General features: G+C 41.6%; 1 protein-coding gene and 3 non-coding genes across 4 annotated transcripts; 2 read left to right on the forward strand and 2 right to left on the reverse strand.

Annotated features, from left to right (window-relative positions):
* Nucleotides 1-379: 379 nt before the first annotated feature.
* On the reverse strand, nucleotides 380-451 carry trnae-cuc. The gene has a single exon. It is a non-coding gene; the product is annotated as a tRNA-Glu (tRNA).
* Nucleotides 452-1,355: 904 nt separating this feature from the next.
* Nucleotides 1,356-1,427, forward strand: trnae-cuc. Its single transcript has one exon. It is a non-coding gene; the product is annotated as a tRNA-Glu (tRNA).
* A 2,827-nt stretch (nucleotides 1,428-4,254) lies between these two features.
* Nucleotides 4,255-4,326, forward strand: trnae-cuc. The gene has a single exon. It is a non-coding gene; the product is annotated as a tRNA-Glu (tRNA).
* An 8,644-nt stretch (nucleotides 4,327-12,970) lies between these two features.
* Nucleotides 12,971-25,583, reverse strand: si:ch211-117k10.3 (Krueppel-like factor 15). Its single transcript, XM_039798906.1, has 3 exons — nucleotides 25,517-25,583; nucleotides 18,393-19,556; nucleotides 12,971-14,885 (listed from the first exon to the last, which is right to left on the reverse strand). The coding sequence occupies exons 2-3, from the start codon at nucleotides 19,481-19,483 to the stop codon at nucleotides 14,717-14,719; spliced, it is 1,260 nt and encodes a 419-aa protein (XP_039654840.1). The 5' UTR covers nucleotides 19,484-19,556; nucleotides 25,517-25,583; the 3' UTR covers nucleotides 12,971-14,716.
* Nucleotides 25,584-27,168: the final 1,585 nt, after the last annotated feature.

The following is a 27,168-nucleotide window of genomic DNA, read 5'->3' on the forward strand; positions in this document are numbered from 1 at the left end:
AAAATAATGAAAGCAAAGAGGTGTGTGAGGGAAGCAGTCTAAGTCTATATGCAGCAGGCTATACTATTCCCTGACTGCATGTCTTCATTCCTCACTCTCTATATTATTTTCAGTCTGTGTGTTTTGGGCCAGAAGCGACCTATCACAGGGCTCTATCTCTCCACACACACACACACACACACACACACACACACACACACACACACACACACACACACACACAATAGGCGCCATAGGAGGTTCGAGTTCTGAATCTACGGCGTCGCTTTGTCCATTAAGTTTACTGTCTATGGGGGCTAACAGAGTCCACGAGGAGAACCGTCCACACAGGGACCTGAACCCCCGACACTTCCTGTAACAACCGCCCCCCAAAAGCCAGTTCCCTGACCGGGAATCGAACCCGGGCCGCGGCGGTGAGAGCGCCGAATCCTAACCACTAGACCACCAGGGAGCACAACACACGTATGCACACGCACACCACACACACACACACACACACACACACACACACACACGCACACGCACGCACACGCACGCACGCACACAGTCAGACAGTCAGACAGACACACACACACACACAGTCAGACAGTCAGACACACACACACACACAGACAGACACACACACACACACACACACACATACAGTCAGACAGACACACACACACACAGACACACACACACACACACATACAGTCAGACACACACACACACACAGTCAGACAGACACACACACACACACACACACAGACACACACACACACACACACATACAGTCAGACAGACACACACACACACACAGTCAGACACACACACACACACATACAGTCAGACACACACAACACAACACCAACACAGTCAGACAGACACACACACACACACACAGACAGTCAGACAGACACACACAAAACAATAACACACAGACAACCCTCTTACATATTTATAGCATTATCATGCATTTTAGCGTAGTATCTCATAACAGACTCACTCATATTCATATTCAGCAGGCTCCAGCTGCCCCGTTATGGTCAGAACAACCAGAGGGACAGAGTTTTATTTTGGGGATTTTTTTTAATCTCACCAATCTGGTGAGGTTGCTTGTGTTCACGTTAAAACTGAAACTGTCCTCAGATCAGTTCCTGTGTGTCTGTGGTTGGTTGGTACGGTGCATGTCTTTATGTGACTGCTATATCTGCACGTGCATTTGAAAGCAAAACACATTAAGTTGACTGTTTAATGAAATGTGCTATATGAATAAAAATCCCTAATCTATCTCCAAAACAATTAGGCTAAAGCGCGTCAGAGTTGGGTTATAATTCTTTCGGTTTTCTTTTATTACATGCCCACGACAGCTGTGCTCCCTGGTGGTCTAGTGGTTAGGATTCGGCGCTCTCACCGCCGCGGCCCGGGTTCGATTCCCGGTCAGGGAACTGAATTTTGGGGGCGGTTGTCAGAAAGGGTCCTGGACGCTGTTAAGCCCCATAGACAATAACATTAATGGACAAAGCGACGCCGTAGATTTCCACGGAGACCAGTGAAGTCAATTAAGCACTTTCTCGGTGCTGGCTGAGCGTTACTGAGCAGCCTCCAACTGAGCTTGAAGATGTAGATGTGACGTGAGCAACCTGTCTGAAAGTGTGAAGTCTTCTGGTAGCTGTGCCGAGAGAAATCTCAATCATTCCCAATCTCACAGAGACGAAGAGCGTAGGTATATGTAAGGAGATAACATAGGCACAGGCTAATTACTGATCACTAACATGCTAGTTAACATTAGTCATTAAACCTAAACAGATAATGGAAGTCCAAACTGCCTGTGAGCTTCTCCTGTACTATACGGTAATTCCTCTACTGTGTGACAGTAAGTCTCGTGGTTATGACCCAATCGTTAGCCTATTGTTATAAAAGCGTCTGCTACGGAGCCATAACGTGAGCTACAAGGTAACGGAGCCTTTTATACGCAGCTAGCCACTGTGGGAAAATATAGTTGGCACTTTGTTGATGATTAAATTATGAAAATAATGAAAGCAAAGAGGTGTGTGAGGGAAGCAGTCTAAGTCTATATGCAGTATTCCCTGACTGCATTTCTTCATTCCTCACTCTCTATATTATGTTCAGTCTGTGTTTTGGGCCAGAAGCGACCTATCACAGGGCTCTATCTCACACACACACACACACACACACACACACACACACACACACACACACACACACAGGTGAATCGCCTTTTCTATATTTGATGCAAAGTATTTAACCCTTGTGTTGTCTTCCATTCGACCATGTAGGCCTACTTGTCGTCCTGAAAACACGTTTTTGTCTCTTTAATCGACACTTTCGTCTCTTTTTTCAATGTTTTTGGCTCTTTTTTTATACGTTCAACGCTTCTTTTCACTACTATTTATAAACACCACTAACACCAAGTTATTACCAGTTTTACTATTTTTGGAATTCATGGTCAGTACACCTCATTTATAGGAAATTATACCTAATTCTTGAGTTAAAAAAGCAGAAATTATGAATTATTTAGACTCAAATTAAAGCAAGGATAATTACAGCATTTTCATTTTTTCAAATGCAAAAGTCAATGAAATTAGAGATCCTATCTTTTGTTGTACTTGCGAAGCGCGATGTATGGAATCATCCATTTAGTTAAAAACAAACCCATATTTCTGATATAGACAATTTGAGAAACGGGTCAAATTTTACCCAAAGACAACACAAAGGGTTAATGGGATTGGCTGTAACTTAATAACTCACAAATTCACTCATATTCATATTCAGCAGGCTTCAGTTGTCCAGGTCAAGTCAAGTCAAGTGGGTTTTATTGTCATTTCAACCATATAGCTACACTGTAGATAGTGAGACGGAAGTGGTGTTAACACGCTGAGCACGCTGTTACATTTAAAATATATAAAAACGGCATTTGAGACGGGCTACATTTAGTGCACACACATAGACATAGATATAGATATATATCTATAGATATAGATATACACAAAGTGCAATTACTACTTAAAGTAGAGCATTTAAGACAGACAGGGGACAGGAGAGACAACAGACAACAGAAGACAAGGCATAAATAGACTTGTAACAGAGCACTGATTGTTATGAGTTAGGTTCACAGTGAGGTGGAGGTAGAATATATAGAATATATAGAATATATAGAATATATGGAATATATAGAATATATAGAATATATAGAATATATGGAATATATAGAATATATAGAATATATAGAATATATAGAATATAGAATATATAGAATATATATGAATATATAGAATATATAGAATATATAGAATATAGAATATATAGAATATATGGAATAATAGAAATATAGAATATATAGAATATATAGAATATATAGAATATAGAATATATAGAATATATGGAATATATAGAATATATAGAATATATAGAATATATAGAATATAGAATATATAGAATATAGAATATATAGAATATATGGAATATATAGAATATATAGAATATATAGAATATATAGAATATATAGAATATAGAATATATAGAATATATGGAATATATAGAATATATAGAATATATAGAATATATAGAATATATAGAATATATAGAATATATAGAATATATAGAATATATAGAATATATGGAATATATGGAATATATAGAATATATAGAATTTAGCAGCAGAGAGAAAGTGCAGGAGTGCATTTCAGACAGGAGAGGGAGAGCTGATTTTAGGGGTTTACCAGCTGCGATAGCAACGCTGAGTATTTTTTTTTTTTTTTTTTTTTTTTTTTTTTTTTTTGGTTCATTTCTCTCTCTCTCTCTCTCTCTCTCTTTTTGTTTGTGTGTGCGTAATTTTTTTCTTCTGGGTGCTCACAGGCGCACGCAAAAACCTAGTCCAAAAATGTGATCCCACTATGACAGACGCTCCACTGCAATGTTGAACTTGAAATGAATGTAGCCTGCTGGCAGTCCGGCACACGTGGGTGCTCACCGTAGTTATCGGTGAGAGAGAGAGAGAGAGAGAGAGACAGAGAGAGAGAGAGGGAGAGAGAGAGAGAGAGACAGAGGGAGGGAGAGAGAGAGAGAGAGAGAGAGAGAGGGAGAGGGAGAGAGACAGAGAGAGAGAGACAGAGAGAGGGAGAGAGAGACAGAGAGGGAGGGAGAGAGGTGCTATAAAAATCCCTAATCTATCTCTAAAACAATTAAGCTAAAGTGCGTCGCAGAGCTCACTACAGGCGGTTTTCCTTTATTAAATGCCTGTACCAGGTATGCTCCCTGGTGGTCTAGTGGTTAGGATTCGGCGCTCTCACCGCCGCGGCCCGGGTTCGATTCCCGGTCAGGGAACTGGCTTTTTGGGGGGCGGTTCAGGTCCCCGTGCAGACAGTCACCTCCTGGACACTGGCATCCCTGAACCCCAAACTGCTCGGAGCTCCTGTAAATGCAGCCCCCCCCCCCTCACTCTGACCTCCCTCCATTAGTGCATGTACCCTACACAGAGCCCAAGTCCCGCCCTGCTACTTCCGGTCCATGGGACCTGTCTTTCGAAAGAAATATGAACGGGATAATAATAACTTTTTTGGTCCGGTTCGAATTGTGCATTTCACAAATGATGTGTGTAAATTTGAAAGATAATTTTACATGTCAAGAGATAAACCGTTTGACGTAAAGAAGTTGAACAACATTAGGTTTTTGTGTGAGATCGCTTCTCAAACGATTTACCTCACCTAGCTCGATGCTTGGCTTGCTCGCTAGCTAGTAGAGATGTTCTGGTATCGGCTCCGATGCTGTCTAAAACGCTGGTATCGGTATCAGGAAGTACTGGAGTTTATGCACCAATCGGATACCACGTGAGCAAAAAATGGTATCCGGCCCTCTCTACTAGCTAGCTATCTTACAGTCCTTCCAGAAAAATGAGTTTTTTTGTGATTGTTGCGGGCAAAGATCCTTGATTATGCAGCACGTTTTCTGCAAAAATGCAGTGTATCATATAAATATAATATATATAAATATGCAGACTTTGGCTGATTATGTATTGAATTATGCGATAGCTTCAGCGAGGCGTCATCCACGAGACTTTGAAGTGTGTTAATGATGTATTTTCACAGTCTTAGACTTTCTTGACTTGCAAAATGATCTATTATCTATATTTTTTCCGAGTTAAGGTCCCATGGCGGTCCACTTGGCCTCCCTATAGGTCCTGGCCATGTGTACGTATTTCAGCCTGTGTTACAACCATGTAAAACAACATGTATTTAAATGTTCATTCTATTTTCTATGCTTATAACTAACAACAGAGTGAAAAATCTAGTATTCCCTTTGCAGGATCAATACTGTATCTCTTAATCTCTTAATCACCATTAATGTAAGAAATATTCAAAAGTGCAGCTTTAAGTTTTTGGGCTGCTTTTCCGATTCCTGTATGAATTCAGTTTGGTTTCAGGATCAGCTTCAAGCTGTCTGTTAAAGGTGCTGTAGGTAGGATTGGGAAGATCCAGGACTTAGCCCAAAAATTTGAACATCAACAACTTCTCAGTCCCTCCCTTTCTGCAAAAGCCCAAAACGGTCTCCTAAGCCCCTCCCCCCAACATGGGAGAATGAATGCGTGTGCATGGCCCTGATTGGTGCATCTGATCAGGGAGCTGTTGATTTTTGCAAATCGCACTCCAGGCTGTAGGTGGAGCCAGAGGAGCTGTATTTATTTTTCATGCAGTTCTACTGGAACATAGGGTCAGTTTCAGCAGATGTGACAGAAAGGTATAGTTTTCTAAGTCTTACCTACCAAAGTTCCTCTCTTATCTTATCTTAAGCTTTAGGATGGACATATCCTTGTCACACTTACTGATCAGAAGAAACCTATAGCTCTTTAAAGGGCAGTGCTGTTCCTCTTTAAAAAGAAAAACAGTACTGTGTCCGACAGTAACCTCTGGTCACAACTGTTGTCAGCTATGATATTGGATTACAGCCTGTGGTAAGGAAACTCCCTTCCTCCCTCTGTCCTCCCGCTCCGGCCCACTTTCTCTTCGTCTCGGCTGCAGTTAATGAATGAAATCACAGCAGAATCAGATGAGCAGCTTTTTTTTTTTTGGGGGACTGCATCGTGCCAGATTAGCAACAGTGTCAAAGAGCGTAGCAGGAAAGGAGGCAACTCAGATTTAAGCTTTGAAGCCAGGCTCAGTTTCCTCCTGGTGCTCCCTCCCAGCCAATCACAACTGGGGAGCTCCAACTGCAACAAATCCCAGCGTGACACACGTGCAGATAGAGCTGCAGCTTCCTCTCTGCTTCCTAAAGGCTGGTTTATGTTTCTGCGTCGAATCGACAGCGTACCCCGCAGACCCCTCTGCGTCGCCCCGTACCCCCCCTCCCAGCCCTGGACGTGCACCTCCAAAAATGTGTAACTTTGCGTCGAGGTGACGCAGACCGCAAGGACTGTGATTGGTCAGCTGGTCCTGTGTGACTGTGATTGGTCAGCTGGTCCTGTGTGACTGTGATTGGTCAACTGGTCCTGTGTGACTGTGATTGGTCAACTGGTCCTATCTGTTGATAGTCAGTGTTTCAAGGACTGTGATTGGTCAGCTGGTCCTGTGTGACTGTGATTGGTCAACTGGTCCTGTGTGTTGATAGTGGGTGTTTCAAGGACTGTGATTGGTCAGCTGGTCCTGTGTGACTGTGATTGGTCAGCTGGTCCTGTGTGGTGATAGTGGGTGTTTCAAGGACTGTGATTGGTCAGCTGGTCTTGTGTGACTGTGATTGGTCAGCTGGTCCTGTGTGACTGTGATTGGTCAGCTGGTCCTGTGTGGTGATAGTGGGTGTTTCAAGGACTGTGATTGGTCAGCTGGTCCTGTGTGACTGTGATTGGTCAACTGGTCCTGTGTGTTGATAGTGGGTGTTTCAAGGACTGTGATTGGTCAGCTGGTCCTGTGTGACTGTGATTGGTCAACTGGTCCTGTGTGTTGATAGTGGGTGTTTCAAGGACTGTGATTGGTCAGCTGGTCCTGTGTGACTGTGATTGGTCAGCTGGTCCTGTGTGACTGTGATTGGTCAGCTGGTCCTGTGTGACTGTGATTGGTCAGCTGGTCCTGTGTGTTGATAGTGGGTGTTTCAAGGACTGTGATTGGTCAGCTGGTCCTGTGTGACTGTGATTGGTCAGCTGGTCCTGTGTGACTGTGATTGGTCAGCTGGTCCTGTGTGACTGTGATTGGTCAGCTGGTCCTGTGTGTTGATAGTGGGTGTTTCAAGGACTGTGATTGGTCAGCTGGTCCTGTGTGACTGTGATTGGTCAACTGGTCCTGTGTGTTGATAGTCGGTGTTTCAAGGACTGTGATTGGTCAGCTGGTCCTGTGTGACTGTGATTGGTCAACTGGTCCTATCTGTTGATAGTCAGTGTTTCAAGGACTGTGATTGGTCAGCTGGTCCTGTGTGACTGTGATTGGTCAACTGGTCCTGTGTGTTGATAGTGGGTGTTTCAAGGACTGTGATTGGTCAGCTGGTCCTGTGTGACTGTGATTGGTCAGCTGGTCCTGTGTGACTGTGATTGGTCAGCTGGTCCTGTGTGTTGATAGTGGGTGTTTCAAGGACTGTGATTGGTCAGCTGGTCCTGTGTGACTGTGATTGGTCAACTGGTCCTGTGTGTTGATAGTCGGTGTTTCAAGGACTGTGATTGGTCAGCTGGTCCTGTGTGACTGTGATTGGTCAACTGGTCCTATCTGTTGATAGTCAGTGTTTCAAGGACTGTGATTGGTCAGCTGGTCCTGTGTGACTGTGATTGGTCAACTGGTCCTGTGTGGTGATAGTGGGTGTTTCAAGGACTGTGATTGGTCAGCTGCTCCTGTGTGGTGATAGTGGGTGTTTCAAGGACTGTGATTGGTCAGCTGGTCTTGTGTGACTGTGATTGGTCAGCTGGTCCTGTGTGACTGTGATTGGTCAGCTGCTCCTGTGTGTTGATAGTGGGTGTTTCAAGGACTGTGATTGGTCAGCTGGTCCTGTGTGACTGTGATTGGTCAACTGGTCCTGTGTGTTGATAGTGGGTGTTTCAAGGACTGGGATTGGTCAGCTGGTCCTGTGTGACTGTGATTGGTCAGCTGGTCCTGTGTGGTGATAGTGGGTGTTTCAAGGACTGGGATTGGTCAGCTGGTCCTGTGTGACTGTGATTGGTCAGCTGGTCCTGTGTGGTGATAGTGGGTGTTTCCAGCAGCCTACTGTGCGGAGTAGCAACATGCTAGTTCACTGACATCAGCTCTGCTAATAAACTCAGACATATGTTGGTTATAATGACGGAGTTATCTGTTAGTAACGTCTCTATATGTCGGTAACGTTTTGAAATTAGCACTTCGCCAGCAAGCAGTACTTTGTGGGCAGTTGTGCTAAAGTTAGCTTGCTAACATAACATAAACTGGCCGGCAGACACCTCGCAGATAACCTCAGACTTATCGCCCGCTAGCGTTGTGGCGGTGAAACGCACCGCGATGCAAAGCAACCCCGACGCAGAACTCCGAAAGGGTCACGATGTCAGTAGGAGCGGAGCTACAGCGTGGAGTTGACGCAGAAGCATAAAACAGCCTTCAGAGCAGTGCTTTTCAAAATGGGGGTCCTTGATGGGGATCCAGGGGGTCTTTAGCAAAAAGGGGAATCATTTATTTAAGTTTCAGTTTGTCCCTGAATAACGGAAGAGGATTAGGGCCACATGTGAAAACATGTATTTGAGTTTATTTTTTATTTTACCTTTATTTAACCAGGAAAGTCCCGTTGAGATTAAAAACCTCTTTTTCAAGGGAGTCCTGGCCAAGAAGCAGCAAAAGAGTTTCAAACATACAATACAATTACATACGCATTATGAAAAACAGTTACAAAGGATCGACTCAAGTGTTCTCAATCTGGACTTAAAAGCGTTCAGTGAAAGTAATTCAGTCAATTTCCAGTCTTTTTGCAACATGTGTGGGGGGGCTGAGTGAACAAAAGCCCTTTTTCCCAGTTCTGTACGGGCAAGTGGAACAGCGAGCAACAAAAGATCACTTGAACGCCAACAATGAGAGCCAACACTCCTCCCTGAGATTAAGTTACAGATGTAGGATGGCAATAGACCAAGCATGGCCTTATAAATGAAAGCATACCAGTGACCCAGCCTCCTGGAGGACAAAGAAGGCCATCCCACTCGAGAATACAGTTCACAGTGATGGGTCAAGACCCTACAATTAGTTAGTTAGTTAGAAGTCAGAATACTGAGAATACATTTAATTCTGAATTTCAACTCAATACATTTTTTTTTTTAACAGGTGGCCTTAATCCTTTTCGGTACTGAATAAATGCTCGAGCTCCTCAAAACCTAAAGTTAAGTTTCCGTGTCTTGCTTCTCTATAGAGTAACAAAACGAAACGAGCAGCAGTCAGCTGGAAAAAACTCACAAAAACTCCCGACACCACAGAGAGGACACCAGAGGACGGGGAAGCCCGTCTACAGACCGATCATACAGACACCAACAATACCCCGCGCCACCACCAGCTGGGTCATAAGTAGCCTCGCCTTGCCAGACCATCCACAGCGCTGCGGAGGAAGGTCTGGCTACTCCACACAGCATTCTGGGATGGGAGAAAAACGTGCTCTGGTTTATTGGCACAACAACTGGTGAGAGCAGTGAGCAAAAAACAGTAAATGCACTTAATTACTTTCCAGCACTGGTGTGAAGTCTAATCAGTTTATCTGTGTTTTAAGCCCCCAACGTCTCTACTACGCACTAGGAGGCAATGGTTAGGGTTAGGGTTGGGTTATATACAGTATACAGTATAAAAATAAGAGGGGCACGGGCACAAGGGGACCACTGGTGTGAATTAAACACTTTAAATAACTTCTTAGTTATATAAAAAAGAGGGGGCTGTTTAAAAGACGGACAGATATTAAAAGAAGGTTACCTCCACAACTACACCGGTGTCTCTCCTAGAGAAATAACAAAGTAAATACATAAAATAAATTATATATATATAAATAAATAAATAGCCCAGCGTCCCAATACAAAATAAATTCTCTCTCAATATTAAAAACATCTTATTTAAACTCAAAAATTTGTAATTAATTCGGTTATATAAAAAAAGAGGTGGCCGTTTAAAACACGGCCAGATATTAAAAGAAGGTTAAAAGAACCACTGGACAGGAAGGACAACGGGAATATAAAACCTTAAATAAAATACCCTGGTGTCTCTCCTAGAGAAATAATAAAGTAAAAAAATAAATAAAATATACACCCACACATATATACACACACACACACACACACACACACACACACACACACACACATATCCACATATATATAAATATACAAACATGCATACACACATATGTACAGTCGTGTGATAAATAAATAAAAATATATATAAAAAATATATATAAAAAGCCTGGTGTCCCAATATAAAATAAATTCTACCCCAATATTAAATCCATGTTATTTAAATTCCAAAATTTAAGACATTAAAAAAAGGTTATAAATACTGTTTTGAATTACTTGCCCTTGAGGTTAAAAATATAAATACACATACCATTAAGAGTTAGTAGTAAGTGCTATGTTTAAAAGTGCTTTAAAATGGTAGTGGGTGCATTAAAAATAACTTATTTTCTCCCATATTTTAAACTTGTGTATGAACCCAGCTATTACCGTAACTCCCATTTTGTCCTCATAAATGCTGTAACAGTTATTTTTTCAGGAAGCATCCATCAAATAACAAGGCAAAGGATTCAGCATTTTCATTTTTTTTTGCTTTTTATTTTTGCAAATAGGAAAATAGCATATCTGGTATTCAAACAAAATAAAAAATAAAATACAGCCTGTGTGTTTAACCAGATACACAGGCAGGACTGAGAGAGAAACAGAGATGAAAGAGAGAGAGAGAGAGACAGAGAGAGAGAGACAGAGAGAGAGAGAGAGAAATGGATAATGACTAGGGAATACAGGTCTGGATGTAGGTCAGTAAAAGCAGCCTGGGGAGGCTCAGACACAAAGACAGCACTGGTTCAGACAGATAAACACGTCTGCCCGTCTGTCTGCTCTGAATGGGTTTCTACATTACTAAGCATGGTTGTTACTGTTGTTTTTTTAAAGAGTGAAACCTAATGCATCCATAACGCTATAAGAGTCAGAGATATGAGGATGGTTGCTGTGTAAATGACTGTGCACCGCTACATGCATAAGTGCTCTACTTTTGAGTTTATCCAAAAGCACCAATGTTGCTGGAGCTACGTTAAGATTGCCAGTAGCCTAACGGTTTGTAGTATTAAATGTCTGCTTTGTTTACAGAGACAATCCAGTTAGGTGAAGCGCTATGCTTCCAGTTATACAGTCTCTTCACGTGAAGCACTGGTGGATTAACAAGCACCAACATACTGAGATCAAAGAACAAATGATAATAGTGACCGCACTGTGCAGCGCAGTTTCACCGCCCTTCGACTTCTTTTTATTTGCGGCATTTTACGGTTCCTATACATGACGGAACTGCCATAAGAGCACAATGACTGTTTCTCACTTTCCACTAACACAAGTGCACTTGAGACCAGCAGACTCAACATAATGGTTTGTTAATGGGTACAGTGGGACTCCTGGGAATCCCAGACCATAATCAGTCTGATATTCCACAGATTGATCACGCTACAATCAAACTCACATAACAGACCAAAGACCTCTCCAGAAACACGACTGAATAGCTTAATGCACTGATTGAAAATCCTCATCGATAAAAAAACAACATCTATATAAAGGCTACGAGCTGTACAGGTCATATTTGTCCTTTATGTTCAGTACACATTGTATTGAGTATGCTAATACAGAGCATTGAGTAAATGTACGCTGCCTCTCCAGCTGTTTAAACTATTAGCTTTTCTTGCTGCTATAACCAACAGAGAATTGCATTACAGTAACTGCTACTGTAAATCAGAAAGAGCAGTTTTTCACATCACTTTTGCACCATTGAGCCAAAATGCAACATATAGGCCGAGTAGTTTTCGAGGCCACACAAGTTGGCTGCGCAACGGTTTCAGGAGAATTTCAAAAGAACAAAGAGCTTATGAACTGTCACGCACCGATGGTGTTGTTTTCACGCTCTCACGGGGCCTGAACTGGGTTTTCTGGTTTGGCAACCCCCAGTTCAGAATCACAGTTAAATAAGAGCAGTCACATGATAACAGTAGACTCAAGTGAGGTTGGTTTAGTGATATGGACAAAGGCATCAATAGAGAATAGGGTCAAAATGGGGCTGAGAAAAGGCATACGGGTCAAAACAGGGCAGCTTTATGATTGGACGAATGCAACACAAGGCCAGGGTCGGATGCATAAAACGGACGTTTTTCTCAGTTCGGCCAAGTTGTGAGCAAAGCCACAAGTTTAGTCCGACAAAAATGAGGTCTCAGCATTTCCTCCTAATTTGAGAAGTCACACTGTTCATTCAGAGTGAGGGCGCTTCGATCGGGATCCCCGATCGCCCGAAGCGGTCGCCGCCGATATCAATTACAGGATCCATTTGAAACCTTGTATTTATCGTGCAGCATTTATTCATTTATTTAACTATTCTTAATATTATACAGTACAGGCCAAAAGTTAGGACACACCTTCTCATTCAATGCGTTTCCTTTTTATTTTCATGACTATTTACATTGTAGGTTCTCACTGAAGGCATCAAAACTATGAATGAACACATATGGAATAGTGTATTGAAAACATGTCTTATATTTTCAGATTCTTCAAGTAGCCACCCTTTGCTTTTTATTAATAAGGGAAAAACTCTACCACTAATTACCCTGACAAAGCACACCTGTGAAGGTAAAACCATTTCAGGTGACTACCTCATGAAGCTCATTGAGAGAACACCAAGGGTTTGCAGAGTTATCATAAAAAGCAAAAGGTGGCTACTTTGAAGAATCTAAAATATAAGACATGTTTTCAGTTATTTCACACTTTTTTGTTAAGTACATAATTCCATATGTGTTCATTCATAGTTTTGATGCCTTCAGTGAGAATCTACAATGTAAATAGTCATGAAAATAAAGAAAACAAATCGAATGAGAAAGTGTGTCCAAACTTTTGGCCTGTACTGTATATTAAGTATTAAAATTAAGAGTTGAGAAAGTGTCATGAATTGACAACTGTTTATATATTGACACGCAATATGTGCAACTTATATTCCACTCTTACGGTCACATGGCCTACCCCTCCCTGTGCAGCTACCTCGCCGTACCGCCGACATGACATCATGACTTCGCATAAACATACACGCCCACTTTCTTAAGCCGAGTGGCGTGTTATCTGGACACATTTTGAGCTATCTGCGTGTACGTCTACGCTGTATACAGCGGAGGTAAACATACATGCCACTTGGTGTGTTATCGCAAGAAGAATGCAAGGGTTCAATTCACACGCAATCGCAAGGTAATGTAAGTCAATGGAGGCCAAACGGCGTGGATAAACACGCTAAAAAGCGATTAGGCGTCTTGATAACGCGCCAATGATGGCGTACCAATTCATTTTCATGACATCAGTCTGGTACTGCGCTGTCCACACAGACTGCCAGGCCTCGCTTTCTACATTACGTTTGCCTTTGATTATGGCCATCAATAACAGAATGTTTCATTTCATTTCACTATTAATGTAATTTATATATTTTATATTTATTTTAGACAGAAAAAGGTTAGGAAGCGTGTGCACTTCCCACAACAAGGTCCTGCAAATATTTCCCAATAAAAGCCTTGTGTTAACCAATGAAGGGGATTCTGTCCACAGAAACGCTAGAGGGCTTTTAATTGGAATTAAAAATAAGAGTTAAAAGTATTTATATTTTGTCTGTGACATATTTCACAGATATAGACATTGGAACGGTAGTGAAGGTGTAATGCTGCTGATATGATTGTCAATATGACAATTAACAGATCATTTTCACCGTGTATTATTGCAGAGAACCAGGCGACATGCCGAATCTCTATGGTGGTCTGTCCTAACCACCGTTAATATTGTGTCTCGCCTGTTTTGCGTCATCTGATTGGCTCTTCCGATCAGCCTTTATAGAGACCACCGATCAAACTATCCAGAACAAACATCGGCCGATAAGGATCGGAGGTCGGTCGATCGGAGCACCCTAAATTCAGAGCGAACTGTAACTCTTAAAAGTATTTAGAGGAGCTCCTTCTGCTTTAGTCATAATTTCACTATACAGGGACGGCTGCCACGCCACGCGAACGTCCACGTCCATACGATAAGAACACGTGAAATAAACGCGACGTTAAATTTTCACTTTAACAACGTACAAAAAACGGGAAGCTCTATCCACTGTGGACCCTGAAGTTTGGCTTTGAAATAAGAAGAAGAGCAATCACAAAAGTAGGAAGGGGATCACAGAATCACAGACACTCCTATTGCTGGTTTACCACCCTGCTTCCAACAGCACCTTGGTGGCTCGGGCACAGCAGCGCCAGCGGTGGCTGCGAGAGGGGCCTCTGTACGACTTCCCTGAGGTGGCTGCTCGGTACGACAACGGAAGGAACGTGGAGAGACAACAGCACAAGAGGAGAGAAAGGAAGGAAAATAGGGAGGGGGGGAAAAACAGCAGCCAGCACTCTCGATTCTTCTGAAAGTTCTGCTTGTGAAGCACCAAAAGTCCTGAGGGAGACCCCAAAGCCAGGCCAGGCCAGGCCAGGCCAGGCCAGGCCAGGCCAGGCCAGGCCAGGCCAGACTGGGGCAGGGCGTGGTTTAGGCCAGCTGAAGGTGTCACACAGTGGCTTTGATGATCCTGCTGGGCCTGGAGCTGCGGTGGACCTTCGTGTGTTTGGATAAGTGATCGCTGCGGGCGAACTTCTTCTCGCACAGCGAGCACTCGTAGGGCTTGATGCCGGAGTGCGAGCGGCGGTGACGGGACAGTTCGTCGGATCGGGAGAACCTGGCGACACAAGAGCAGACGGGGGGGGGACACATAAGAAAGAGAGATACACCGGCTCATTTATCGACTGATGGTGACCCGGATGAAGGCCACGAGCCCAAACACGTTGGATTCGATTGGTCGTCAACCCTTAAAGGTGCCCTGCCGCACGTATTTCATGACTTTGTGGTGATGTCTGAAGGTCTACCATGGACTCTGTAACCGTGGTTACCTTGTTTCAAGTCATTCTAGCGCGGTATACAAAGCCTGCAGGAAGACTCGGCTCGATTTCTGCCAGTTCTCATTAATATTCAACAAGCTAAGCTGTTTGAATCTGACTGGCTAGCCAATGAGAGCCTGGCTGTCAGCATCCTTTACCCAGCCCAACTGGGCGAGCTCATGAATAGTAATGAGCTCAGGGAACATGATGTCAGACTGACCAGCTGTTGTGATTGGTCTGATTTCTCTGCTTATTTCTGTTCAGTGGCTAGAGCTGACAGAGGAGGTAGCAGTTCATTATCACATACACAACATAACTTAAACACATATGGACCTGATATATTTCAAAAAATACCAGTAAAAACGGTTTCGTGTAGCAGGGCACCTTTAAATGAATCGCCAACTATTTTGATAATCGATTAATCGGTGAGTAAAATGTTTTGATTCCAGCTTCTTATCTATATTGTTGGGAAACATTTTTCACCACAGAGGAGTGAAGAAACTAGAAAAGATTTACTTTTAGGAGCTGGAATCAGAGAATTATTCCTTTTTTCATTAAAAATATCACTCAAACCGATTACTTGATTATCAAAATAGACCTTTTTCACGGCAGACACGTTGACATGTCATAGTAGGAAAAGCACAGGTGTATTCAAAACCATTACTGATGGCTGCATTCCACTTAGGAGAGGTCCTGGTATTAAACCATTACTGATGGTTGTATTCCACTTAGGAGAGACCCTGGTATTGTACATGCTGACTCACTGAAATATCTTACTGGGACACTTGATGGAACTGAGCCATCGTTAAGGTTATCAATCTCAGCAGTGCTTTTGCTACTATGACCAGTCAACATGTCTGCTGTGAAAAAAGTCCATAGCTGCCGATTAATTTAATAGTTAACTATCTAATTGCTCAATTAATCTTTGCAGCTGTAAGTCAGACACTACACCTGTGAGGAGTAGGGTTGCAAAATTCCAGGAATTTCCAAAGTTGGAAACTTTCCATGGGAATTAACGGGAATAAATGGGAATTAATGGGAATAAACTGGATATTTGTTATAATACTGTTAGTCTATAAGAGGGAACTTAAATGTAGTTGGAAAAAAAACATCTTGCAGCATAATCTTGGTTAAAACAATCTGATTTAATGCAACTTGAGTTGAATGTCCTCCCTATATTCGTCAATGACATGCACGCAGTAATCAGCAGAGGCTACTACATACTGGCCAACATACTTAACCCATTGCTATTATTAACCGATGTGTGTTAATTGTACAGCCCACTAACCATAGTAAATCAAAATTGTAATATTTCCAAAATTCCCTAGCTAAACTTTCCATGGAAAGTTTCCGAAGATTTTCCCTTTCGCCCCTTTGCAACCCTAGTGAGGATTGATAAGGGCCTGAAATCTATACTATACATTATTGGGTCATTCTTATGTTGAGAATAGTGAATGATGGAGATTTCAGACTTCGTTGAGTGATAGTAGCATTCAGTAGGATTTAACGTAAATTAGAGCCTGACCGATATATCGGTGGGCCGATATTAGGCATTTTCCAAACTATCGGTATCGGCATTTATAATGGCAGATAAATTAATATTTAAAAAATAAAATAAAAACAGACGAAACCCCCTTCAACCATGTTCTGAGTGTTGGCGTTGCAGAGCTCTACAGCGCCCCTGTTGGCGACACAAAGGACTTTAAGTTTCATATCTTAAGTTTGTATTTTTATACATTTTATTGATCAGAACTTGAATATATTTTGATGTTCTGTTGTGACGATAAAACAAACAAGTTTATTTTTAAACTGCGTTATCATATTTTAGTGAGGACTCATAAATAACTAATGTTAGGGAAATCTGTTTTGTTACGCGTTTCTGGATTTATTTATATATATATTTTATACTGTGTATATATAAAAAATAAATATACATATCCATCCATTAGTGCATGTAGTGGTACTGAGCATGTGTGTGTAATTCAGGCCTGTGTGTAATAACAACAGAGTGAAAACATTGTAATTTCCCCTTGTAGGATTACATTATCATCATCATCATTATTATTATTATTATTATATTATTATTATTAAGTAAAGAGAACATTAGCGCTGAGTCAAAAAGAAAAAAATGAGACCGCCAGTACAGGGCACTGGAAGACTCACTTGTACTTTTACTATTTAACCATCTTATTAACTTGTACTGGGACTTTTAATACTCTATCAATATCTCCACCATAAGTGCTGTATTTAATTAGTTTTGTCTCATTGCTTATTGCTGCTCTGCATGTTTCAAGAACATGGCTATAATCGGTGCTGCTTGGCCGTGTCTTGTTGCTTGCATGGCTACATGAACTGAATGTGGGTTCTGTTGATGTGTTACTGTATTAATATCTCGCTGTTTCCTGTTGCTCTAGTTTCCAAACATCTGGCCAAAGGGACTACAGTTGAAAAATCAACCAGCTGGCAAACACTGGCACATTTACAGAAATGTTGATTAATGTGCGGTGACCTTATAAATAAATGAAATGAAAACAACGCAGGCTTGTCTGGAAAAAAAAAAAGTTTAACATGTCTCAACTTTTGGTGCAAAACAATGCAACATTATCCAGGAAGGCACAGTTTTTTACCACAGTCAGCTGATACCTTAACACCCCCATGTCTTGTTTTTATATGTCTTGTTTTTTTTATGTCTTGTGTGAATGTCTCTTTGTGACTGGAGCCTTGGGTTAAAGACAATTTTCTGTAACCCTTGTGTAACAGACAATAAAGTACTATCTTATCTTGATATTATATGTATTATATATAGTTGTGCAGTGTTTTGTGTCTAATAACCCTTCACTCACAGATCTGATACTCCAACTGAACTTCCTGGATCGTGTTTCAGCTTCTAACTAGTACCGGAAGCACCCTGCCCTTCCAATGCAGCCTCTTGCTAGGTAAACCCCAACCCGATCTGCCGGGGGTTTGATTTCTCCCTGCAGCTCAGGCTGGAAACCTGTACATTTATCTATCCTGCTTCCGTTACAATTTTGCGGGGACCAATCACAAACTGGCTTATCCACCTAGCGGGTTTAACATGATGACGATAGAGTAGTGCCACTTTGTGTAGTGCAGTAGAAAATACAGAGCTGACTCCCCAGACCGAGCTCAATCTGTCTGGTGATAGCCAGACTAGCGTCTTGCACCAACCAGTGGGAAAATCACCTCAAAACGTGGTGTATTCCTTTGATCTTGATCTTAAACTAAGTCTTGATCTTAAACTAAGTATTTACTGTTAAACCTGGTACAGTACACATCATGCCACATACCTCCAGCCACAGTCAGGCCAGCTACATGTGTAGGGTTTCTCTCCAGTATGCCGGCGGAAGTGAGCTTTCAGATGGCTGCTTTTGGTGTACATCTTCCCGCAGCCTGGGTGGGAGCACTTATGGACCCTCTCTGTGGGCAGCAGCCTGGTCACCCTGGGGGCCATGGCCTTCAAGAGGCCACTGCCCGGGCCTCCGAGCCCAGACACGCCCGTGATTTCTAGAGTCCTCATAGTGATGGGCAGAGGGGCGATCTTCACATACTTCTGGTCAGCTGACTTGGTATCTCCGCTGTTTAGCGATAACAAGGTGGTAGCGGTGGAGGGCACCTGCGGGGCCAGCAGAGTGAGATTCTGTCCTGTTGCACCCTGGAGCCCCATGACCACATGAGTGAGCCAAATGCCACTTTGGGTGCCTGGAGGAGAGCCCGCTGGAGTCGGAGGCTGGGCCAGAGGCACGGGCTGGAGCTGGAGAACCAGCGGAGGGCGCAGCAGCACCGGCGGGGTCAAGCTGGAAGGTGAGGGGTTAACGTGAGCAGAAGGGGATCGGTCAGCTGGGCCGGGGCTGTTTTGCTCGTTCTTAGGGGTGTTTGGGCTTAAAGGGCAACGCGAGGCACTAATCCCTTGGTCGCTGCAAGTCTCTGAGGAAGCAGCCAGGGGTGCAGTGGAGGATGGAGAGTCGCTGCAGGGTAGAGGGAAGGCCTCTTCTTTCGGGGCCAGCAGCCCCTCTTTGACCAGTTCCATCTTTTCCCTCAGGAACTCCTCTATGTCCTCCAGGGTTGGCGAGAACGGAGAAGAGGGATGGAAAGGGAAGTCTGGCAACTTGGGCTCCTGACTCGCAGGTTCCTCTTCTCCCTCTGCTCCAAGAAAGATATGCAGACTGCCCCTCTCGTCTTCGTCTTCGTCATCCTCCTCATCTTCCTCCTCTCCGAGGCTGGAGCTGTGCATAGCCCGCAGCTCCCCGGCATCGGGGCTGTCGCAGGAGGCCGGACTGCCGGCTCCGTCCCCCAGGCCGAGGGAGAACAGGCTGCTGCTGCTGCTGTCCCTGAACACATCATTCTCCAAACTCAGCGTTCTGCTGCTGAGAGACACCATTGATCCAGGACTGATGCAGAGGAGAGGATGTCGACGAAACACAGCCCAGTAAGCGGGATCCCAAAAAAACAACCTGCAAAGGCAACATTGAGATTGGATTTTACTACCCAGCAGAAAGTCAAAGTGCAGATTTTTTAAACTTTACAGGTACCTTTGGCAACAAGGGACATCTTTATTAAAGGGATATGCAACCATTTGTTGAAATAGGGCTTATCACGGTCTCCCCCTAGCTGTAGATAGGTGGGGTCTCCCCTAGCTGTAGATAGGTGGGGTCACCTCTAGCTGTAGATAGGTGGGGTCTCCTCTAGCTGTAGATAGGTGGGGTCTCCTCTAGCTGTAGATAGGTGGGGTCTCCCCTAGCTGTAGATAGGTGGGGTCTCCTCTAGCTGTAGATAGGTGGGGTCTCCTCTAGCTGTAGATAGGTGGGGTCTCCTCTAGCTGTAGATAGGTGGGGTCTCCTCTAGCTGTAGATAGGTGGGGGTCTCCTCTAGCTGTAGATAGGTGGGGTCTCCTCTAGCTGTAGATAGGTGGGGTCTCCTCTAGCTGTAGATAGGTGGGGTCTCCTCTAGCTGTAGATAGGTGGGGTCTCCTCTAGCTGTAGATAGGTGCGTTGGCCCACCTATCTACAGCCAGGGTAGACCGTGATAAGAACTACTTCAACAAACGGTGGTGTATCCCTTTAAGTAATTCACTCCTCAGGCAGTTGGTTTGCTAATGTTTAGAAACCCAATTATTATTATTTTGACTAATTCCTTATTTGTATTGTATTAGTTTGTATTAACTTACTTGTTGGGCACACACTGTTTATGTATTGTCCAAGTCTGGTTTGCACTGTCTATATTGTTGTTTTCAGCTGTCTGTGTCAGTCTAGTCCACGCTAATGTCCTGTACGAAATGTTTTTGTCCTTATGTGCCCGAAACTGTATTGTTGTTTTAGCTGTCTGTATCTGTCTAGTCCGTGCAGATGTCTTGTAGAAATGTTTCTGTCCTTAATGTACTGTAAGTTGTGTCTAATGTTTTATGTTTCTGAAAAACAGGAACCTGCTGGAAATCAGTTTGTAAACTGAGTCAGGCCCGTTTATATTGTAACTTAATGTTAACCCTAACCCTAACCCTCAGGCAGTTGGTTTGCTAATGTTTAGAAACCCAATTATTATTATTTTATTTACTAATTCATGTTTTGTATTGTATTAGTTTGTATTAACTTACTTGATGGGCCAAAAACTATTTTCCACTTTGATACTAAACTAATGCCGTTTTTCCATTTCCTGGTACGTGCTTGACTCGCCTCGACTCTACTCGCATTTTTTGGTTTTCCATTCTGATAAATAGTCCCTGGTACCTGCCAACAGGTACTTTATTTAGTACCACCTCCGTCCAGGTTCCAGGCGGGCTGAGGCGATACCAAAAGGTGACGTGAAAACCTGCTGACTCCCGATTGGTCGGAGGGAATCGTCACTAATCACTGCGTCATCGTTGCTAGCGACAGACTGGGGGGTCCTGAACAAACTAGGGATCGACCCATATGGATTTTTTTTTCCCATCAGTCTTAGCCGATGACCGATAACGGCTGCCGATTTTCTTGAGCCGATACTTGGAGCCGATACTGCTTTTGCTCCCTCAATTTACATCATAAAAATGTAAAACCCTGCCACACTGGATTGGTTTTCGGAATCTGCCACGGCATGGAAAGTGGGATTTTCGTCCCCGCGAACGCCCGGAAATCCCCCTAATTTTCGGCAGTTATCGACAATTTTACAGGCTGTGCCACATATTGTCGGAAACGAACCATGACGTATGTGGAGAGCTCCCGCGGAGGTGCTAATGGAGCTAATTAGAATATGAATAGGCGCCTGGCCAGAGAACGTCTGGCCTGGCTGGAATTTCCTCTCTCAGGATTGGATGATTGGTTGGCAGGTCTGTCATGGGTTAGGCTATTGGTCACCCTGGGCCATTATTATAATAATAAAATTATATTTATATATATATTTATATTTATTTATGTATTATATATATATTTATTTCATATATGCCATGTTGTATATTCATGTCATGGTTATCCTAAGAAAAATGATTTGCCAGGAACGTGCTGTTTATTCAAAGATAGAGCTTTATTGACACAAAACACAAACGCAATCAGAAAAAAACTGAGTACAAAGCATAGGCGACACACAACAAATATCCCACGCTCACGAGAAGCAGCACCGTCCACCCCTAACCCGCGGCCGGCTCGGAGCTGAAGGTAACCGGCAGCATTCGGTCTGAATTCGGTCCATTTAGCAGACGTCTGTGGTGCGTTGTCCTGTGGGTCTGTGGTGGCGCACTTCCAAATGTCCACCTCAGCCGCAGCCAGCACACTCTGTCTCGCTTCCAGCAGCTGTAAAATCAATCAATAAAGACAATCAGTACCGCACAATGCACTGCTTATGGACACAACACATCACTGACTACGTTTACAAGCTGTCAATTTTCGGGTTATGGTCGGGTTAAGGTCACTATTCGGGTTTCTGAAACATTCAGAATAACCCGTTTACATGCGTGAGCAGAGAGAGTTACTCCTGTATACATGGCATTTGTAATCAATCGGCGATATCCCGAAATAAACGGCGAAGCACGGTTAGCGTCTGGACGTAGCCTATACGGACAACCTTAAGACGTAATAACTCCTCGGTCCCCTTCTTATAAATCTCCCTATCTCGGTACTTTCTGCCGTCAATAAAAGACATTATATTCATAGTTTTCACCACACTAATAAAGACATTATATTCATGGTTTTCACCACACTAATAAAAGACATTATATTCATGGTTTTCACCACACTAATAAAGACATTATATTCATGGTTTTCACCACACTAATAAAGACATTATATTCATGGTTTTCACCACACTAATAAAGACATTATATTCATGGTTTTCACCACACTAATAAAGACATTATATTCATGGTTTTCACCACACTAATAAAGACATTATATTCATGGTTTTCACCACACTAATAAAAGACTATATATTCATGGTTTATCACCACACTAACAAAAGACATTATATTCATGGTTTTCACCACACTAATAAAAGACATTATATTCATGGTTTTCACCACACTAATAAAGACATTATATTCATGGTTTTCACCACACTAATAAAGACATTATATTCATGGTTTTCACCACACTAATAAAGACATTATATTCATGGTTTTCACCACACTAATAAAGACATTATATTCATGGTTTTCACCACACTAATAAAGACATTATATTCATGGTTTTCACCACACTAATAAAAGACATTATATTCATGGTTTATCACCACACTAACAAAAGACATTATATTCATGGTTTTCACCACACTAATAAAAGACATTATATTCATGGTTTTCACCACACTAATAAAGACATTATATTCATGGTTTTCACCACACTAATAAAGACATTATATTCATGGTTTTCACCACACTAATAAAGACATTATATTCATGGTTTTCACCACACTAATAAAGCCATTATATTCATGGTTTTCACCACACTAATGAAGACATTATATTCATGGTTTTCACCACACTAATAAAAGCCATTATATTCATGGTTTTCACCACACTAATAAAGACATTATATTCATGGTTTTCACCACACTAACAAAAGCCATTATATTCATGGTTTTCACCACACTAATAAAGACATTATATTCATGGTTTTCACCACACTAATGAAGACATTATATTCATGGTTTTCACCACACTAATGAAGACATTATATTCATGGTTTTCACCACACTAATGAAGACATTATATTCATGGTTTTCACCACACTAATAAAGACATTATATTCATGGTTTTCACCACACTAATGAAGACATTATATTCATGGTTTTCACCACACTAATGAAGACATTATATTCATGGTTTTCACCACACTAATAAAGACATTATATTCATGGTTTATCACCACACTAATAAAGACATTATATTCATGGTTTTCCCACACTAATAAAGACATTATATTCTGGTTTTCACCACACTAATAAAGCCATTATATTCATGGTTTTCACCACACTAATGAAGACATTATATTCATGGTTTTCACCACACTGATAAAGACATTATATTCATGGTTTTCACCACACTAATAAAAGCCATTATATTCATGGTTTTCACCACACTAATAAAGACATTATATTCATGGTTTTCACCACACTAATAAAGCCATTATATTCATGGTTTTCACCACACTAATGAAGACATTATATTCATGGTTTTCACCACACTGATAAAGACATTATATTCATGGTTTTCACCACACTAACAAAAGCCATTATATTCATGGTTTTCACCACACTAATAAAGACATTATATTCATGGTTTTCACCACACTAACAAAAGCCATTATATTCATGGTTTTCACCACACTAATAAAGACATTATATTCATGGTTTTCACCACACTAATAAAGACATTATATTCATGGTTTTCACCACACTAATAAAGACATTATATTCATGGTTTTCACCACACTAACAAAAGCCATTATATTCATGGTTTTCACCACACTGATAAAGACATTATATTCATGGTTTTCACCACACTAATAAAGAAATTGGTTTCCTCCTCGCTCCAAAAGTGTGGTGCTGTGCTGCGTCTCGCCATGTTTACCTCATAGACAGTGTATAACGTTTACTTCTACTTCCTGTTTACTTCTGGTATACTGCTTGCAGGTTTTCTGCATTGACACACATATATACATACATATACATATACATATATATTATACTATATTATTATAGTATATAATTATTATTATAACTATGTTTTTCTGGCGCATACAAGAAGTTCCTCTACTCAAAAGACAGAGACTCCTTGCGAATAGAACATGCGCAGAACACAAATCAATGTTCCTTGTGATGGATATGCTGATACGCGTTTACATGACCAAAATTTTGGGTTAGAAAAGGGGTAACCCAGGTAGCATATTCGGGTTTTTAAAAACCGGAATATGAGCATATTCAGGTTTTTGCCGGTGTTTACATGGCCGTGCGCGACCGGGTTATTGGCTGCATGTAAACGTAGTCTATGAATGCACCTGAAAAATATTCACATTAACCAAAAACGGATCTAATCTTACTCTCTTTTCTTCTCGGCCGACTCCGAGCTGAACTCTTCACAGCTTCTGCCCGCGATGCCACATCTGGTTGTTTCTAGCTGAAGTTCTTACAGGCAGCTGGAAAACAATTAAAGGAGAGTGGTATGAATAAAAAAAAAAAACATAAGTCACAGTAAAATTAAACAAGGAAAGATGAAAAAGTAAAAATTACTTACACACAATGGCGTCATTATCAGCGTCATGTAAATCTGGACCTGCAGACATAGCTCCGAGCAAATATAGGTCACGGCCTCGTTATGAGGAGAGGTTAGTCTGTTAAAAAAACCACTATGGTTAAGATCGGTATCTATAAACGTATTTATAGTACCAGGGCCAAAGGGTGACCCCCTTTTTTTTTTTTTTTTTTTTATTCTTTTGCTTGTTAATTCTCACTGAAGTCATCAAAACTATGAATGAACACATATGGAATTATGTACTTGTGAAATAACTGAAAACATGTCTTATATTTTAGATTCCTCAAAGTAGCCACCCTTTGCTTTTTTTGATAACTCTGCAAACCCTTGGTGTTCTCTCAATGAGCTTCATGAGGTAGTCACCTGAAATGGTTTTACCTTCACAGGTGTGCTTTGTCAGGGTTCATTAGTGGAATTATTTCCTTTATTAATAAAAAAAAGCAAAGGGTGGCTACTTTGAAGAATCTAAAATATAAGACATGTTTTCAGTTATTTCACACTTTTTTGTTAAGTACATAATTCCATATGTGTTCATTCATAGTTTTGATGCCTTCAGTGAGAATCTACAATGTAAATAGTCATGAAAATAAAAAGGAAACGCATTGAATGAGAAGGTGTGTCCAAACTTTTGGCCTGTACTGTATGTCCTTATACAGAAAAATGAATGCAATTCATTCAATTCATTCATTCTTTAAATCTTACCCTTGCCCCGGTTCGTAGCGCCTAGCTACAATTTGTCTCCGAGTTGTGAAGACAGCGTACTGAATTCCTGTAAATTATGGGACAAGAAAAATACACTTTTATAAAGCAACTCACCCGCTCAGCTCTGTAATGAATGGCGCTGAAAGCAGCCAGGCACACAGCTCTGTGCTGCTCGCGTTTAAACTTAAAACATTACTGCCAAGTCTAAGTAGCCTGTTTAACATCCAAATACAGTCATTGTACGATCAAGAATAAACAGTACAGACTAGCTCGCCGTTTCATTAATAATCATATACTTACGTTGTCTTCTTCTTTTCTGTGAGCGCATCTTTGGAGCCCCGGAGGTGATAAAAAAAGCTCCAAACGTCTTGAACAACTCCTGTGTGTTTCCAAGTGAAGTTTGACAGAGTGTACAGATAACTCTTTTACCAGTTGGCCTGAAATATTCCCATATTTCTGAAGTTTTTGCTCTAACTCTCGGGTAGGGTAGGGGGCGGGGCAGAGTGATGGAGAGAGACAAAGAGGGGCAGATCAACCAGCAGGGCGCGCACAGCGCACACACTGGTGTGGAGGGGAATTACAGTGAGTTTTAATGGATTACTGGGAAAGCTTAAAAATAGGACAATTGAAGTCTGGGTTATGAGGCCATTTCAACAGAGCAAACAGCTTCATATGCCATGGACATGTGAATATGGTGCTGAATTTGCCAGTATTTTAAGAAGACAAATGGTTGGGACTTTGTCATGCAATGACAAAGCTGATATGCTTTATGTGAATATGGTGCTGAATTTGCCAGTATTTTAAGAAGACAAATGGTTGGGACTTTGTCATGCAATGACAAAGCTGATATACTTTATGTGAATATGGTGCTGAATTTGCCAGTATTTTAAGAAGACAAATGGTTGGGACTTTTTCATGCAATGACAAAGCTGATATGCTTTATGTGAAGCACATTCTGGTGTCAGCAGAAAGACTTCTCTTAGAAAACTGTACAGTGGAGCCTCTGTCTCCATTCCACCAGACAATGTTGGATGAGCAAGACCAAAGAAAGGCCACTGTAGTCATGTCACTATGCACATTTTACCTTTGTGGCAAAGCCTGATTAAAACTAATGGTTGAAATATATTATTTTGTGTATCTTTTTTACATAACATTGGTCATTGCTAATGACATACACAGTAATTAATCTAGCATACTTTCATTAAATCAAGTGTATCGAGTGTACAATTAGGCTATACTGAGTCTGAGTCACTTTTCATGCAGCGTGCTCCGACATTTCTTTCTTTCTTCACTTCTGCAATCATCTTGCATTCATATATCACCCAGATTATGTGTTCAGTGTGCATCATATGGATGGGTGCAGCGTCTCCAGTAGGGTTGGGTATCGTTTTTTTTTGTTTCGGTGCTAAATCGATACTTTTAAAAACGGGTGCCGGTGCCTAAACGGTGCCTGAACCGGTACTTTTCAATAAAGTTAAAAAAAAAAAAGAAGAAGAAAAAAAATAAGGGTAGTAAACAACAGTCAGTGACTTTATTACTGATGTTTATTGCTAAGGCCATGGTCAAAATGAAAGATTTAATAATAATGTAATAACTATAACAATAACAATAACTTATTTCACCAGTAAATTGCTGTTGAACCCCAGATGGGA

The sequence above is a fragment of the Perca fluviatilis genome, chromosome 4, assembly GCF_010015445.1.
Source record: "Perca fluviatilis chromosome 4, GENO_Pfluv_1.0, whole genome shotgun sequence".
Lineage (NCBI taxonomy): Eukaryota > Metazoa > Chordata > Actinopteri > Perciformes > Percidae > Perca > Perca fluviatilis.

What these genes read in the sequence shown, in the direction of transcription:
- si:ch211-117k10.3 (XM_039798906.1), bottom strand. Translation starts at nt 19,483, where the DNA reads ATGGTGTCTCTCAGCAGCAGAACGCTGAGTTTGGAGAATGATGTGTTC. An exon ending in TGGCCTGACTGTGGCTGGAG is followed by an intron (nt 14,886 to 18,392) that starts GTATGTGGCATG and finishes TTGTGTCGCCAG; the next exon opens with GTTCTCCCGATCCGACGAAC.